General features: G+C 39.8%; 1 protein-coding gene and 1 non-coding gene across 2 annotated transcripts; both read right to left on the bottom strand.

The window, feature by feature from the left end:
• Window positions 1-94: 94 nt before the first annotated feature.
• TRNAH-GUG (transfer RNA histidin (anticodon GUG)) lies at window positions 95-166 on the bottom strand. The gene has a single exon. It is a non-coding gene; the product is annotated as a tRNA-His (tRNA).
• A 6,229-nt stretch (window positions 167-6,395) lies between these two features.
• Window positions 6,396-16,689, bottom strand: CPOX (coproporphyrinogen oxidase). Its single transcript, XM_070942754.1, has 7 exons — window positions 16,102-16,689; window positions 14,054-14,197; window positions 13,395-13,505; window positions 12,407-12,548; window positions 11,886-12,104; window positions 9,471-9,575; window positions 6,396-8,606 (listed from the first exon to the last, which is right to left on the bottom strand). The coding sequence occupies exons 1-7, from the start codon at window positions 16,592-16,594 to the stop codon at window positions 8,519-8,521; spliced, it is 1,302 nt and encodes a 433-aa protein (XP_070798855.1). The 5' UTR covers window positions 16,595-16,689; the 3' UTR covers window positions 6,396-8,518.
• Between the last annotated feature and the right edge of the window lie 272 nt (window positions 16,690-16,961).

Here is a 16,961-nt window from a genome sequence, read left to right as displayed (position 1 = left end):
AATCATTATAGAAAAGAGTGAAGTTAGTTTTAATATGTTCTACTATCCTATTTATTAAATTTTTAGAAAGGCGAAGAAAAACTGAAAGAGGAACTGCCGTGACTCGGATTCGAACCGAGGTTGCTGCGGCCACAACGCAGAGTACTAACCACTATACGATCACGGCGCGCCACTGGAGGACCGATGAAGGGGCTTGGTAAAGTGATACATAACAGACTTGCTAGAAGGACCACTAACAACGGAGCATAAGCCTATTTGGTATTTCTCCCTTCTGAAATACTTTCTCTGCAACTTTCAAACTCTCTTGCTTTGCTTTTGGTTTTGAATCAGCAGAATAAAAGAAAGAAAAAAAGAAGAAGAAGAAGAAGAAGAAAAAAAAGGGTTAACCAGCAAAGGGAAGCAAAGGAGAGTGAACTAGCCTGCAAGAGTCCGTTTCTTCCCACGTGCTGAGCCTTGAGCAACCCGACGCCCGGTGACCGAGCGCGGCTTTTCAAACGGAGGCAACCGACCAGCTTTCTTCTGCCACGTTTCAAGGAACGAGGAGGAGGAGGAGGGGAAAAAAAAATAGACCATAAAAACTTCAGAAAGGTATTTCCATCAATGTGGGCTTTTAAATTCGGGTATTAAACAGCGGACTGAATTCAAAGTCCTCCGTTGTAGAGGAAGGGGCTAGATCAGCTGCAGCTCGGTGGAGCTTATGGGAAGTGAAATTTGCTGGTACGAAGTTGTAAGCAAAAAATAAATAAATAAATAAATGCATTAGGAATACATGGTGCTTTCGATTGAATGGATTTAATACTGAGCGTGTCTCCCTCTTCTGCTTCTTGGTGTACAGCGGGCTACGTGTAAACTGCCCCTCCTTTGCAGACTTCGCCCTAGCAAAGGCATCCTCAAGCCAACGTTTTAATAGGTTGGAGGGTTTGGGAAAAGCGCCGCGACTGAATTCCTGATGCTTTTGCGCAGGTTTTATTTATCACGCCCCAAATTTTATATGTTATACATGGCGACGTTTAAGAACGGGCTTCTTAGACTTGAGATACTGTATTGCCCTTAAAATGATACCTGATTATGGGTGGCTGTCCGTGGATAAAACGAAGCATTTATTTGGGGTTGGGACCACTCGTGGGTCTAAACCTGACTACCGTTCTCAAGGCAACGCGTACTAAATTGGGAAGATCTCACCTTAAATTCACAGCAGCCCAAAGTCTGAAAAGACCTGAGTAGTCGCGTTACTTTGACTCTGCTGGGGACTTTCGACTTTTAATTTTATCCTTCCCCGTGAAGCTTATTGGACGATCTTGAAACAATCAGTTTCTGAACCTTGCCTACTCCCCTAAATTGAATTTAATTTTGTAGGATAAAACAAGGGAAACAAGGGATAGAGGCAGGGGTGAAATCCAACAGGTTCTGGAGAAACCGGAAACAGAAATTTTGAGTAGTTTGGAGAACCCGCAAATACCACCTCTGGCTGGCCCCAGAGTGGGGTGGGAATGGAGACTTTGCAATATCCTTCACCCAGGAGTGGGGAGGGAATGGGGATTTTGCAGTATCTTTCCCCCAGGAGTGGGGTGGGAATGGAGACTTTGCAATATCTTTCCCCCAGGAGTGGGAGGAATGGAGATTTTGCAGTATCCTTTCCCTGCCACTCCTACCAAGACACACCTACAGAACCGGTAGTAAAAAAAATTGGATTTCACCATTGGAGAGAGAGTCATGTCTCTTGATGGCCAGGAAGTGTTAGTGCAGCCTGGTTGATAGTTTTCTATCTGTTTGGCCAACACAATTGGGAGAAGAAGAAGGATCAAGAGACATGACATGACCGTCTATCCCTCATATCCATCCACAAAGACTCAAAAGGGCAAAAATTCGATCTAACTGGGACCACAGTTGTAATCCAGGCGAGGTCAAGGAGAGAAAGGGAATTCTTGGAAGCCTGGTTTTCCATCAATAAATCAATAAATAGACACATTGACATCAACCCAATCTACCAACCACCTAGAATGAAAAAACAACATCAGCCACAATCCCGAAGGCAGCATTTAAAGACCAATGAACAGCCACGCTGCAAACAAAGTTATAACTCAACAGATCACAAGAAATTGGACCACATCACATGTTGTGCAGCTGGCGCTCGAGTTGGACAGTGAGGAAGCTGGAGGAGATGTGGTGCCAGAGGCAGGGATTCAGCCAGGGCCTTCAGAACTTCCAGAAGCTCCTTTAAGTGAAGAGGACGAAGAAGAGGAGCCTCTTCTCAATGCACAAGCGCACAGAGCTGCCAAAAGGCAGGAGTGGCTCCTCAGGAGGAGGTCTCCTTGAGAGTAAGGCTTGGGGCTAATTGGCCACTCCCTTAGCCTATTTAAGGAGGAATGCCGATTGCAGCAAGCTGTAGGGATCAACTTTAGTTCACTCTCCTTCGCGTCTGGATTCTCTGCAAAATTGCTTCTGGGCTTTCTGCCAACTCTAGTAAGACTGTGATTACTTTATCTTAGAATGCTTGTAGGCTGTTAAGGAAGTTTATTAACAGCCTTTGGTTGAAAAAGACTGAGTTATTTGAATAAAATAAGCTTTGTATAGTTTTTGTGTGTGCTGCGTTCTTTAGGGTCCGTAGCTGAGGCAGAACACACGTAGCCGATCAAATCAACTGGAAACCAGACCATGACATCATTAGAAGATATCCAAACAACAGCAGCACTAATTTACATCACACAGATGGTAGTTAAAACCAGTGGTGGGATTCAATTTTTTTAACAACTGGTTCTGTGGACGTGGCTTAGTTTGGGGGTGTGGCTTGGTGGTCATGTGACTGGGTGGGCGTGGCTAGCTGGTCATGTGACCGGTGGGCATGGCTAGCTGGTCATGTGACCGGTGGGCGTGGCTATTTGCATAGGGACTACAGAGGGCTGAAAAAAGTCAATTCTGACTGGTCCTTGCACTTTTGACCGATCCTCGCACTTATGACCATCCTCACATTTATGCCCATTGCGGCATTCTTAACAACCGTGTCACTCATTTCACAACTGCTTCTCTTCACCATGGTGACAAGATAGGGCAAAAACGTAAAATGTGAGGACAGTCGTAAGTTCGAGGACTGGTCAAAAGTGTGAGGACCAGTCAAAAATAACTTTTTCAGCCCTCTGAGTAGTCCATTTGCACAAAAGGACTACCCAGAGGGCTGAAAAAAGTGATTTCTGACTGGTCCTCACACTTTTGACCGGTCTTCGCACTTATGACTGGTCATCATTTATGCCCATTGTAGCATTCTTAACAACCGTGTCACTCATTTCACAACTGCTTCTCTTCACCATGGTGACAAGATAGGGCAAAAACGTAAAATGTGAGGACAGTCGTAAGTTCGAGGACTGGTCAAAAGTGCGAGGACCAGTCAGAAATAATTTTTTCAGCCCTCTGAGTAGTCCATATGCATAAAAGGATACAGCAATAGAGAGGGATGAAGGAAGGGAAGGGAAATTAGAGTAGGAGTGAGGGTAAGAGAGGGAGGAAGAGAGGAGGAGAAGGAGAAAGGAAGAGGAAGTAGGGAGAAGAAGAAGCGGAGGAAGAGAAAGTAAGAAGGAAAGAAAAGAGAGAGGTGGTAGGTTTGAGGAGAAAGATTGCTGTACAATAAAAAAGATGAAAGGGAAGAAAGCCAACCCCAAACAAATATAAAGATATTAAGATAAAGAATGAATTGTTAAACTTTAAAGAATAAAAGAGAACAAATATGAATAAATAACAATAATTAGAAACACACATACAAACATACAATGTATTTTCTTTGAACAGAGTATTTGGCCGGTTCACAAATTTAAACAGTGTTTAGTCATTTCAATTAAATTTACAATTCCTATATTTCCTTTTTGCCATATTTATTCCTCATCTATTTTTGTAAAAAACCAATATTACCCTTCATCTTCATCTCTAATCTTAATCAAATTCAATTTTTCCCTTCTATTCTATATTATACCCGTTCCCATTGTCATCTATTTTTATATCCATCCTCACATTGGTTAATTATGTAATATTACAGTTGTTTAATATAAATTCAATATTTTAATATAAATCAATTAGTTATATAACTACCTTTTTTGTACATTAATCAATATGAACATGAATATTCCAATTATTTCCATGCAATCCAATTTCTTACAAATCAATTAATTATATTTACCAATAATAATAAACCAAATAATTTCCCCCATATATTCCTCCAAACCACAACTTAGCTTTCAACACAATATACAATTAATAGTATCTCAATTATTACAATTCCCTAGTTAAATAGAGCTTTTTTTCTTTTGTGTTTTAAAATCTTGAACTCTCCTCTTTTCCCCTAAATTTCCCATTGTTTGCACCTACCTTTTTTGGTGAGGAAAAAGAAAAAGAAATCTCTCTCTGCCTCATTTTGCCACGTTGCAACAACAGCAAAGCCAACAGCCTGCTTTACTTTCTGTTTCGTTTTTCAGCATAGCTAGGGGAAAAAAAATCAGCACTCTTTGCAAGCAAGCAGCAGAGCCGTGAGCAAAACAGCTGAGAGCAAATCAGTTGAGAGTCGGGAGCCGATCTAAGCAAGGGCTAATTAGCCTATGATGAAGCTCCGCGGGCCAATAAAATTATAAAAAAACACCGAACCCTTTGTTAAATTGCTGGTTCGCCCGCCCCTCGCCCACCACTATTTATTGGCAATAAATAGTGGTGCGGAGGGGCGGGGCAAGGGGTGGGGTGAGCCAGCATTTTAACAAAGGGTTCGGCCGAATTCCCTAAAACCGGCAGAATCCCACCACTGGTTAAAACCAAGGACTACGACAGCCAATCACACAACCGAAATCAGACCAGGACTCAGAAAGGTATTTAAAGGCCAGTGCTCCCCCAGACAAGCACAATCCAAAGTGCACTGAAGATGTCTCCACAAATGGGGATGAAATGTTTGCAACCAGATCACCAGGCTCGAAGCTCAAACCAACAGCATAACTACCAACCCAAACTACTAATATTCAAAGACATTTCATCAGTAACTGGATGAAAAACAAAATAAAACAGTCCAGTTGCCTTTTGAAAAAGCACCTTTGAGCCACCTTCCCTGCCTTTAATAAGGAAACCAAGGCTATGGTTTCTTTGTATGACTTGTGATTTTGACTTCTGGGAAAAGTTCCAAATTAATATCTAGCTTCACTGGTATCAGAAAAAATTATACCCAGATTTTTTATAGAAGCCTGTCTCCAGCCTCAGTGTTTGGCTGGCTGGGATGGAAAGAAAGAAATAGGAACAAGGCAAGGTAAATAGGCTTTCAATTGTCAGAGCACTATCTATTTTACCCTTAAATGCCAGGTAAAGCCCAATACTATGTACAGTGTAGTTCAGGGGTGGGTTCTACTTACCTTTACTACCGGTTCACATCACACCTCCGCGCTTGCTTTGCTCGTGCATGTGCCTGAGCGCTCTTCTGCGCATGCACAGAAGCTTCTGTGCATGCACAAATCGCCTATGATGACGTTCGGGTCAGTGGGCGGAGCCTCCTACTGGTTCTTGCGAACCGATCCAAACCGGGGGCAACCCACCACTGGTGCAGTTTCTAAAAACATCTTCAGGTCAATGGTACAAACCTAATGGCTATCACGACACCTGATTTTTGGACATCCGTCTATTCCCCATTCTTTGTGTTTTGTCAATTCTTTTTGAGTGAGAGGTCTGAAAACCATGGATGCTTGCAGATATTTGGGTCCCAAGCAGTGATGAAATCCGCCCAGTTCTATCCGGCTCACTGAACCAGTAGCGCTGGCGGTGGGAGGCCCCACCCACCTACTGGGACGTCATGTCCCGGTTTTTTACCCTCTGCACATGCGCAGAAGAGGCGCATGTGCGGATAGCGTGCTCACGCTCCTACACACTCCCATTCCCAAACTGGTAGTGAAGGTAAGTGGATTTCACCCGTGGTCCCAAGTAATTGAATTTATTAATGGTGTGACATTTAACTGAAGCCAAGATTTTGTTTACACAACAGCTAACATATTTAAACTTTGCCTCTTATTTGTTTTGATTATAATTCTGAATTAGTTACAGAATCACTTAAGTTAGAAAAGCCATTTAGGCCACTGAGTCTAGCTCCATGTTTGGTGTAGAAATATACACAAAAATATCTCCAACAAGAAGGATTATTCAACCCAGCCACTATTTGAATGCACCCAACAAAGGGCAGCACACTATCCTCTGTAATTCATTCTCTTCTCAAACTGATATTATAGTTAGAACTTTTCTCAACTTTTATCGGCATCAGTCATTCTTTAAGATTATTTTATGGTCTGAAGTCTAGAGTGATAGTTAAATTTCTCAACATGAACTGAAATGCTTTATCAGAAATGTTTGCACTACAGTGCTTGAAATAAAAATGCTACACAAATGTGTTTGTAGATCCAAATCTTTTATTCAGTTTTGGTTTTACAATACAGAAAAAATAAAGATCCCACTATCAAAAATAACGTATCAATAACATATTGTGACAGTACAGAAAACATTTTCAATTTTGTAAAACTCTTGACCCAAAATTAAAAACAAGAATTGAGACCATCTTTTTCTTTTTCAAAATGGAAACACAATGTTTTAAAATGCTGCTGCAAATCAGAGGTCTAAAATTTTAAAAGTAATCATGTTAATGTCTCCTGCATATTTATTTAACAGCACTCTTAGGAAGATGATGATAGAAAAAGCATGTCAAACTAAGGAACATCTGATCAAAGAGAATATTTGTAGCTCAGATTTGAACTGAGGGTCCCTGGTGCTCTCTGAGCTAGATGGTTTTCTTTTGGACATTTCGTTACCAAACTAGATAACATCATCAGTGCACTGATGCCCAGCAGTGATGTTACTGTATCTAATTTGGTAATGAAATGTCTGCGAGAAAACCACCAAGGAGTCCACAGTAAGGAACATCTTTAGCACACTAATTGGGAATTTACTAATCATATTAAAGCATTTTTTGCAACAGCTTGAAATGCCTGTTTGTCTGTACCGTAGTCCTAGATTTCTATTTTCTGCACCAATAAACACTGAAGAAAGTTTAAAGATGCACACAAATAATGAAGAAATAGTATGAAAAAGTTGTTCTTCACTTTTATTATTCTTTGCCAATATTCAAAAGTTGAACTTAAGCTTAAGCACATTGGTTTAGATTCAAAGATATCTTTCAGAAGCAGAAACATCTTCATTTCCTCATTTTAATGCAGCCCATTATCTCCTTAGAAGCAGACCAGGCTGAACCCAGGCGGCTTGCTGAGAAGTAATCTGGTTACTCCAGCTGTGATGTGAGTTTCTCTAAACATTTCTCTAAACCATTGTTAATATAGAGCAGTTTGCAATTCCATCCAGTACTCCTGCAAACCCTTTTTATTGACTTGGTTTAAAAAAAAAAACATTTATGGGATTAGCTGGGAATTTTAAGTCTCTGTTGACAAAAATGTAAAAAGTTGGCCAAAATTAAGCATCAGATATCTCTGTTCCTCAGAAGCTTGTTTCTTTCTGTCCTTCCTGTTACTTAATTCTTAAAACTTTAATTTGGACTATTCCAGTACATAGTTTACTGAAGGAAAGACAGCCCTATGACTGTCTCAGCAAAGATTGTATGTTTGTGCACGTACATGCAGATACTTCATATAGAATTGATTATTAGCTTGGTATAGGACTGTTACCTTCTCCCAAACATGCTTGCTGAGAAACATATTTCAAGAGAGTATATGAGAAAAATATTGGTAACCTGAGGTACAATACCACCTTATGCTCTTCCTGAATTTAAACGCCAGTGTGTTCAACTATTCAAACATTATGGACTTACACTTTTATGAATCTACATTTATCAAAATTATCTACAGAAATGTAATTTGTTTCATTAAAAACTCTGTGCCAGGTGCTGTACAAATGCAAAACCAGGAGCTTGCGACTCTGATAAAAAGGCTGGGCTGCATTTCATCTGCAGTCAAGAACTGTGCTACTAAGATAATTTATCCACTTGTTCCACCATAACTGATAGTAGCCAATACAGACATTTTTTTTTGCAATTTAATAGATGTTCACAAGTCAAATGGACTAACATTTCAGTTTAAATTACAAAAATCATTCTACTGGAAACTGGTTGGCAAGAAGTCCGAAAGACCGCAGGCAACGGAAGGCTGAACTGAGTCTGTCGACAATTGTTTCTTTAATGAAAAGTAAGAAAATGTGTTTAAGTCCCTGAAAGAGGGACATGTAGTCTACACCTCAGTAACTTGCAGCACTTCACTACAGTCTGTTATTCAGTGCGTGTCCTCTTGCCTTACTAGATCTTTACAGTTATACAAATGATCAAGACTCTACAAAGAAGCAATAGGTGGGTTCTAAGAGAACATTCACATAGGATACAATCTAATACTATTCCTAAGGCATGAGGTGAGAGAATAGATAAACATTCATTAGCTGCCATGCAGTGACAGGTGGATTTAGGAGTGGGCAGCAGAACAAGTCCTTTCCTCATCGCTGCACATGCTCAGCATTCTGTTCACTGTGCCCAGTCTTTGGGATGGCGCAAAACTTCTAGGATTTCTGCTTCCTTGGAATTCTCTGGCGGTGAATGCATATATTCCCATCTGAAAAGTGGATGTGTGCAAAACAGCTGTTAGTACTTTTCTCTACATGCACTATTTACAATGTCAGCAAAAAATATATAATCTGTCCATTTCCTACGTACCTTATTGTGAATTTACCCCCGTTAACGCTGTAAAGCTTACCCAATAAAATCTGTATTGCAGAGGAAAGGATTTACTTTCTGTTATTTTCCCTAAAACATCAACACACAATTTCTAAAGCAAAATGCAGCTGAGCTTGAAAGATAAGGCAAAGCAGGCTATGCAGGTAAGACAGAAATAGGAAATTTCCAGAATGTCCTATTTTCTATTTATGTCTCTTGAATATTCTCCAACTTGGCCACAACATATTTCATTGCCTTCTGTTATTCAGCAATAATTGCAGCTTCTCTCAGAACCAGTAATTATATTAGTCACTGGAAAAAAATGAATTTGGATAAGGCATGCTAAATACAAAAACTCCTACCTGGTGGTCTCTCTCTCTCTCTCTCCCTCCCTTTCTTTTTCAATTTAATGCCCATTTTAGTTGTTTCCCATTGTTGCTTTCACCTCCTTTTCTCTCTGGTCTTGCCACACAGTGACTTATTTATTTATAAGACTTATATGGCTGCCTGTCTCATATAATGACTTTAGGCAGCTCACAACATTTCATGAACATTTCATTGCCTAAAAAGAAAATTAACTCCCTCTCCCCAGTCAAACAGACACTCAGTTCAATCCCCATCCTAGTCTAATGCTTGGGAGAACAGCATGGCCCTCCAGAAGGCCAGATCAAGAGAATGGCTTTAAGCCTACTGCAATTATAACCCATCCTTTTATTATTATTATTAAACTATCCCATATTTGCTATTTGAGTTATGATCTTACCTGGCAGTGAGTGGCAGAGACATAAGAATACTTTCAATTCTTGACCCTGGTGTTGCAAGGCCAAACTTTGTGCCTCTATCATACACAAGATTGAATTCCACATACCTGTTGGAAACAAACAACATCAAAGGCATTCCTCTAGTACAGTGATGGTTAACCTTTTCAGCACCGAGTGCCGAAACTGGAGTGTGCGCGGGTATACCGGAACCCGGAAGAGAGCAGTTGGCCAGTGCTCATGCACGCGGCGGCCAGCAGTTCTTCTGGGTTCCGTTGTGTGCATGCGCACCGGACAACTGCTCTCTTCCGGGTTCCAGCATGAACATGCGCACTGGCCAGCTGGCTGACGCACATGCATGAGCCGGAACCCAGAAGAGTGCAGCTGGCCGGTGCGCATGCGTGCGACAGAACCCGAAAGAGCAGCTGGCAACGGTGCACGTGCCCACAGAGAGGGCTCTGCGTGCCACCTCTGGCACACGTGCCATAGGTTTGCCATCACGGCTCTAGTGTCTTAAATGGCATTCTTTCTTCTGATTTTGCTAACCTCTGAGAAAGGCAAAGGCAATATGGTGCATTGCAATTTAATTACTGATCCTGCCTAGCTTTTACTCTGGCTTTCAACATTTCACAAAGAATTATTTATTTATTTATTTATTTTTATTTTATTGGTTTGATTTATATGCCGCCCTTTTCCGGAGACTCAGGGCGGTTTACAATGCGTTAAGCAATAGCCTTCATACTTTTGTTTATACCTGCTTAGTAGGGCTTTTGCCCCCCCCCTCAAGTGGTGTTCTTTACCTAAATTACCTAATTTCAGGGTAGTCTTCAGAGACAACTATTAAAACACACATAGAAAGTCTTGAGCTAATGAGTTGAATGCTCAATAATTCAGGTTTCTGGGGCTACACAGACTCATGAAACACATATTAATGAACTGTCACCATAAAGAGTAGTTTTAGAAATTATCTTTTTTTCCCCATTCAGATCCTTGGATAACAAACAGAAGCATTGTTGAAACTTATAGTAGCATCTGTACAGCAATAATGGCTCAAACAGTACCTTTCTAAAAGTATGGGGAATGTACTATATTCTTACAAAGTAAATTACCCATCTTTTGCCATTTACACAATTCTGGAAAGAGGATAAGGAGATGAGGGAATATGGTCTCTTCTGTAGAAAGTCCTTATTAACTTATTGCTCATATTTCCCTTTTTTTAAAAAAAAATCTTCATTTGTCTTTTTCACTGGAACAAATATTAACTCTATTATTTAATAAGGTGTTTGAACTGTAACACAATTTTCTATAATACTTACTGGTCCTTTCACCCCACTGCATATATTTCTATAGCTTACAACAAAATTATAAAATAATTTTTTATCATCATCAAAAATTATGATGAGCACTTAATCATATGGAGAAAATATATTTGGTGGAAATACTGGATAAAATGTTAATAAGCAAAAAAACAAATCAGAATTATTATTTTTAAAAAACTAGAAATCAAAGGAACAGTGAAGAGGATATTGAAATCACAACTCACGTCTTCATATATGGCAAAAATTGGTGTCTGTCATAAAGATCAGAATCAGCAACTTAAAATTTGGGAAGAAGATAAAGAACTGATGGTAGAAATAGAGATAGTAAAATACTGCATTTTATTTGTACAATTTTGACCTATGAAAATTTTCCTATGATATTCGTTTCTGTTTTATTGTTATTTCTATGGTTAGCCATAGAAAGACTTAAGCATGACAGCATTTGTTTCATAAAATGAAATGTGGGTGACAGTTACTCCATTTCAAAAACCTCATTCTTATCTTTCAGACCAGCCATAAGAAATACCAGTGGGTGGAGGTGGGGCTACAGCAGTTAGATGCCACATGGTTTATCATAAGACACAAAAGATCCCTTTAAAAAAAAAAAAAAAAAGCCCAATCCAGAAAAATAGAATTCTACTCCATCTAAATAAAATTGGTAACATCAACAATTCTCATATCATAAGACCTTAAATTTGGAATTAGTGAATAGTTCCAACACTCAAATGAAATAAAGCTATTTGGGAACAGCAGAAATCTTAAAATATGCTGTTATGTGGCATGAGCCAACAACACATATTTTGACAGCATTCAAAGTTTTCAAACTTTTTCCAAAATCATATTAATATGTTAGTGTTTAATTTCAAAGTGTTCTAAAATATTTAGCATTAGAAATGAAAGATGGGAGACGTGTGTGTCGCAGTTATTAGAACTGAGTCTTCCAAAAGCCATAGCAATAGAAAATCTGGATGTTAAAGTTCAACAAATTTCAAGACACTAAGCCAGGAAAACATGGGCTAAAGAAAGAGACAAAAGGTTTGGATTAGTGGTCCCAAAGGATGTACCAATCTTCGATCCTGATACTCAAAAAGCCTCTCTTACCTCCCCCTACGGATCTGCTGCCATAATTTTTCTTTTGGTGAGAACTTGTCCTGTGAGTGTTTCTTCACAATGGGAACGTAACAAGGCACAATAGCTTTGGTGCAACTCTGCACAAACTGAAAAACTTCTTCTTTTGAAGGCGAGTCCAAGTCATCAAAGAAGATGCCTCCTATTCCCCGCCGTTCTCCACGATGCTTGATGAAAAAATATTCATCACACCTGTCAACCCCAAGAGTGCTGGTTAAAAGGGTAACATAAGACACAGAAGTCTGAAAGACTGGGTCAGAATACGAGAAAACAACCTAGTGGGACTGCTTTATTTCAAAAGTAAACATATATATTACTAAACAGAAAAGATTGCAATGTTTTTTCTAAAACTGTTTTAAAACAGAAAGACTTTTTATGGATAGAAAGGAGAGAGGACTATTAATTTCAAGAGCAAAATATACATTTAGTTTCATCAGTTCCAAGAATGACAGCAACCATTCAGGAAAAAAATCTGATATGAAATTTCTATGTACCATTTCTTGAACTTGGGATATAGCTCAGGATTGTGCTGATCACAGGCGTCCTTCAGAGTTTTATGAAAATGAATAGCATCTTCTTCATTCAAGTAAGTTGGTGTAAGGTCTGTTCCACCACCAAACCACCATTGTTTAGTACCTAAGAGAACAGAAAAAGACCATCATTTCTTTTTCTAATTTTTTTTTGTAGATACTCTTGTAATATAAGAATCATCATGTCCATTTAGTTACAACTCATCTATAATGCAGAAAAATGGCTACTGTGATCTTAAGGACATAATTTAAGAGACTCATTACATGCATAGTTACTTAATATATTATATTTCCTGATGTTTAATGTCATACAAAGGCAAACAAGTACAGCATGCATATAAAAAGCAAGTTGCTAGTTCTGTTTCTTGGACACAGAATATATCACTCTACCAAAAAAGTCTTGTCATAAAATAAGACCTAAGTTGTAAAATCTTGTGCTCAACAACTACCCTGTTTCCCCCCAAATAAGACATCCCCTGATAATAAGTCCAATTGGACTTTTGAGCGCATGGCAATAAAGCCAAGCGCTTATTTAAGAAAAATATAAGACAGGGTCTTGTTTTTGGGGAAACACAGTACTTATTTATTTTTTTTCAATAGGACTAGCCTTTGTGAATTTGTGAGCATGTAAATATGGCACTAATGACTGTGGTAATGTCTTTGGACAGCGTTGGCCCAATGGCCCAGAGATGAGCACTACCCCCTATAGTCGCCAATGACTATAAGTGGAGTAAAATTCGCAGGGACCCCTCTTTTTTACAGTTGAATCATAAAGCCTCTCTTGTCTGTCTCTACTATTACCAACATGTCAGGAGTCTCTCAGACTCTGTCATCTAAAATGATAACAGCAGCATCAAGCTGCAAGCTCAGCTCTCTTTGAGCATGCATGCAATGTCACAGAACAGAGAAAAGAATAGTTTTATATAATTCTGGATCAAGGTATAGCAGTTACCATCTCCATCTTCAATTTCAAAGTATCTGTAATTGAAATGTATAGTGGGAATGTAAGGATTCTTTGGATGAATGACAGAACTCACTCCCATAGCACAAAAGGGCAATTTTCCTAAAAAGCAATGAAGAAAGAATGTCTTAGTCAACAATGAAAACGTAAGTCCAGAGCTACTGTGAATCAGGCAGCATGTAAATGTAATAATAACAACTATTATGAATAATAAAACAACAACTGAAAAACAAAACAACATTGTAAGCTTTCTAAATGTCCTTTTGACTCTACATTTTGCATTCCAGAAGCGCTTCTGGATCTGCAAACTTTAAAAGAAAAGACATAATTGCTATTTAAGATTTTGCACGAAAGAAGTTAATATATTTCACTGTTCAGAATACATCGAGTCTGGAAAAGATCTGAGGAAACTTCGTATTTTTGTATCAAGATTTTGCTATGGTCCTCATTAACTGGAAGAAATCACACTGAGCTCAGTGAGGTTGACTTTGATATTAGTATGCAAAGAACTATTTATATCCAAAGAACACTTGTATAGTGGACTTGTGCCTAGCTCCTATGGGAAACTGGATGATGGATTAGATTTACTTTTTGTTTAACCCAACAAAAGATGTTAGATTGTTTAGCAGATTTCATGTATGAAACCTTACCACTTTTGGTCTTCAGAGTTTTCCCCCTGCTTGTCATCTGCTGAGCTGCTTCTTCAGAAAGATGTCCAAAAACAACTGAAACATTGACACCAGCCTTCTCAAAGATTTCACCATCTTGAAGTACACAGCTGATACCTCCGCCACCTAAATAAAGAAACCAATAATTATTTCAACAGCTAACTGATTTCCAAAGTTTAGAATAATATTTTCCAATTATGGACCTGTTCGGATAGTTATCTAGGCTCCTTTAATTTTGAATGCAGGTAGTTCAACAACATAGTATTTGCCAGAAGTAGCAACTGGCTTACAGGAGATGCAACGAATCAAATTATGTTACTCTTCGCTATGGCTGCCCAGTAATTAATTTTAGAAGGATACTAGAAATTGTGTGTAATTCAAGCAAGAACTGATGAAGGTAAAACTGATGGATTACATTTGCAGTCTCAGTGGCAAGATCTGGTTTATTTGTTGAGAACCAACAAAACTTTTTTTCTTTGCTTCTTTTTGGAGAAAAGGAAGCATAGTTGAAAATTTCACTGTCACAATGCCCAAATAATTAAAGTAGAGGTCAGGCATATTCTATTCCACTCTTTTCCTAGCATAGCATCTGAGGCATAAGACAAGTTATAAATGATAGTCTGTCTCTTAATTACTCAAAGGGCCAGTTGTTTATAAGCAAATGTATTTTATTTAGCAATAACACTGTATGAGCTGATACCCTGAGACAGACATTTCTTTTTTGTAATACAGCAGTCCTTGCTTACATAAAGAATAATTTACTTTTCATTCAAAAACCACCGTCACTCTCTTCTAGTTATTGACTCTTGGCAAGATTTCATAAGTGGTTTGCAACGGTCTCCTTCCTAGGACCAAGAGAGAATGTGTAGCCCAAGATCATTAAGTGGCTTTATTTCTAATTGTCTTCTGTTTTATAGCCTGATACTTTAACCACTATGCTAAACTGACTTACTAAAGCTGTATATTAAAAGAGATAAAATTATGCTTAGTAAAAAATACTGGACATAAATTTTGTTGATCAAATTCATACTATTTAAATGTCCTTCAATAATGTCTAAGAATTGACGGAAGGATTTTCAAGAATCTCTTTGAATTCCAGAAGGCAGAGCATGAATCTGATAAATTATTTACATCAATCTAGATTTAATAACGATATAGATTAAAGAAAGAATGTTAGGCTCTGTGGGGCATACCATATAGTTTTCTTAGTAACAATACCAATTTCTGGTAGCACCTTTTCCAACTAAAAAAATATTGAAAGGTATACATTATCATGAGTTGCACCTCATTTATGCCTTTTAAATTAAATCTGTTAGTTGTAAAGGTGTTACCAGAATCTTCCTGGTGGTGGTTTTTTTTTTTTTTTTTTTTCTCATCATAAACCAGCATGGTTCTCCAACTACAAAATACATAAATGTTTTGCTGCTATCTTCTTGTAAGGCTTTAAAATATATTTAGACTTGAGGTTACCTAAGTTACCTCTTATCCAAGTATTAACTAAGTGCCACTCTGTATGGCTAAGGTAGGGTTCCCACTACCCAGCTGGTAATACATATTTTGTATTCCTGAAGATTCTTGAAGCAGCTTTTACTATCCTCCAAGTCCTTTAGCCCTTTTGACACCCATCTCTTGGTCATGCAGAACCTTGGCTGCTTCCATGCGGCTTTGCCTGCTTGTTTTTTAAAACGAAATAATAGAATTTTATTTATTTATTGGCCAAGTGTGATTGGACACACAAAGGATTTGACTTGGTGCATACAAGCTCTCAGTGTACATAAAAAGAAGTTTCTAAATACCGGAGACCTTTTTACAATCTTGAACATGCTAAAGGGAAAATAAGAACTCTTCTCTAGTCAGTGAAACTTGTGAGGGAGTAAAGAGGCCAGTTTTCAGATCTAGCCAAATTCAGTCCCACACCGGCAGGCAGGGGCAATTTACTCCGAATTAGTTCCAGCCTACAAGAGGTGGCAGGCAGTGCGCGGCCCCCGAGAAAGGAACGCGTCCCCACTCTACCCCGGAATTCGGGTCACCTTCCTTCCTTTCCCAGCGGTCCACGGTGAAAGCGGCGCCGCGGTCGACCTGGGCCAGCGCCTTGCACACCTGGCTCTGCGTCTCCATGATGAGAAGCTCCATGCGACTTCGCATGTCTCCGCGCCGGTCGCGCAGCTCTCGCAATCCGCTCACCGGAGGAGCCATGAAGCTCTCGCACAGCCTTGCCAAATCTTCCTCGTCCTCCTTTCCCCACGGCTTTTCCGGTTGTAATTGCTGCTGCTGCTGCTGCTGCCGCCGAGGCTGCTCCTTCATCTCCGCCCGCCGCACCAGTCCCAGCCCGGCCAGCACCGCCGTGGCTCCCGCAGTCCAAGCGAACGCCGATCGCTGCCACCCACCATCGCCCCAGCGGGAAGAACCGCCCGGCGGCGATTCCAAGGAGCCCGAAGCGAACATCCTGGAGCAGCGCGGGCCGGCCCGGAGGCTTAAACCCCGGGAGCCCAGGTGCCGAACCCCGCACAGCAGAAAAGCCATGACAGCCGGTGCCCAGTTCCTTCTGCAGCCGTCCGGATCGGCACCAAGCCAGGAAAGTGCGCTGCGCACTCCCACCCTTCGCCTGCGAGCCCGGAAGAGGTGGGGAAATGCAGAGCAATACCTCGTGGGGAAGGAGTACAGTTTCATTGGCAATCCTGCCCATCCCTAACGTTGCATTTAGACTACAACTCCCAGCAGCGCCCGTGGGAGAAAAGGGACGTAGAAGCAAGAAAGTGCTCCGTTGTTTGTTTTTTTTACATACAAGTCCTGGCCAAAAGTTGTGAGAATGACACAAAGATTAGTTCTCACAAAGTCTTGTAGCTGAACTCAGAAGGATATTTCTTCTAACAGTCTGCTGTGCCAGTGT

This window comes from Pituophis catenifer, unplaced genomic scaffold (genome assembly GCF_029215685.1).
Source record: "Pituophis catenifer annectens isolate HBS135680 unplaced genomic scaffold, rPitCat1.0.hap2 SCAF_4, whole genome shotgun sequence".
NCBI classification, from domain to species: Eukaryota; Metazoa; Chordata; class Lepidosauria; order Squamata; family Colubridae; genus Pituophis; species Pituophis catenifer.
The sequence above is the reverse complement of the archived record's forward strand: the minus strand, read 5'-3'. Positions and strand labels throughout refer to the sequence as shown.

Excerpts from the sequence above, each read along its gene's own strand:
- CPOX (XM_070942754.1), bottom strand. The coding sequence starts at position 16,594 with ATGGCTTTTCTGCTGTGCGGGGTTCGGCACCTGGGCTCCCGGGGTTTA. Across the intron at positions 12,549-13,394 it reads TGAAATTGAAGATGGAGATG|GTACTAAACAATGGTGGTTT; the intron begins GTAACTGCTATA and ends CTGTTCTCTTAG. Across the intron at positions 12,105-12,406 it reads TATCCCAAGTTCAAGAAATG|GTGTGATGAATATTTTTTCA; the intron begins GTACATAGAAAT and ends TGGGGTTGACAG.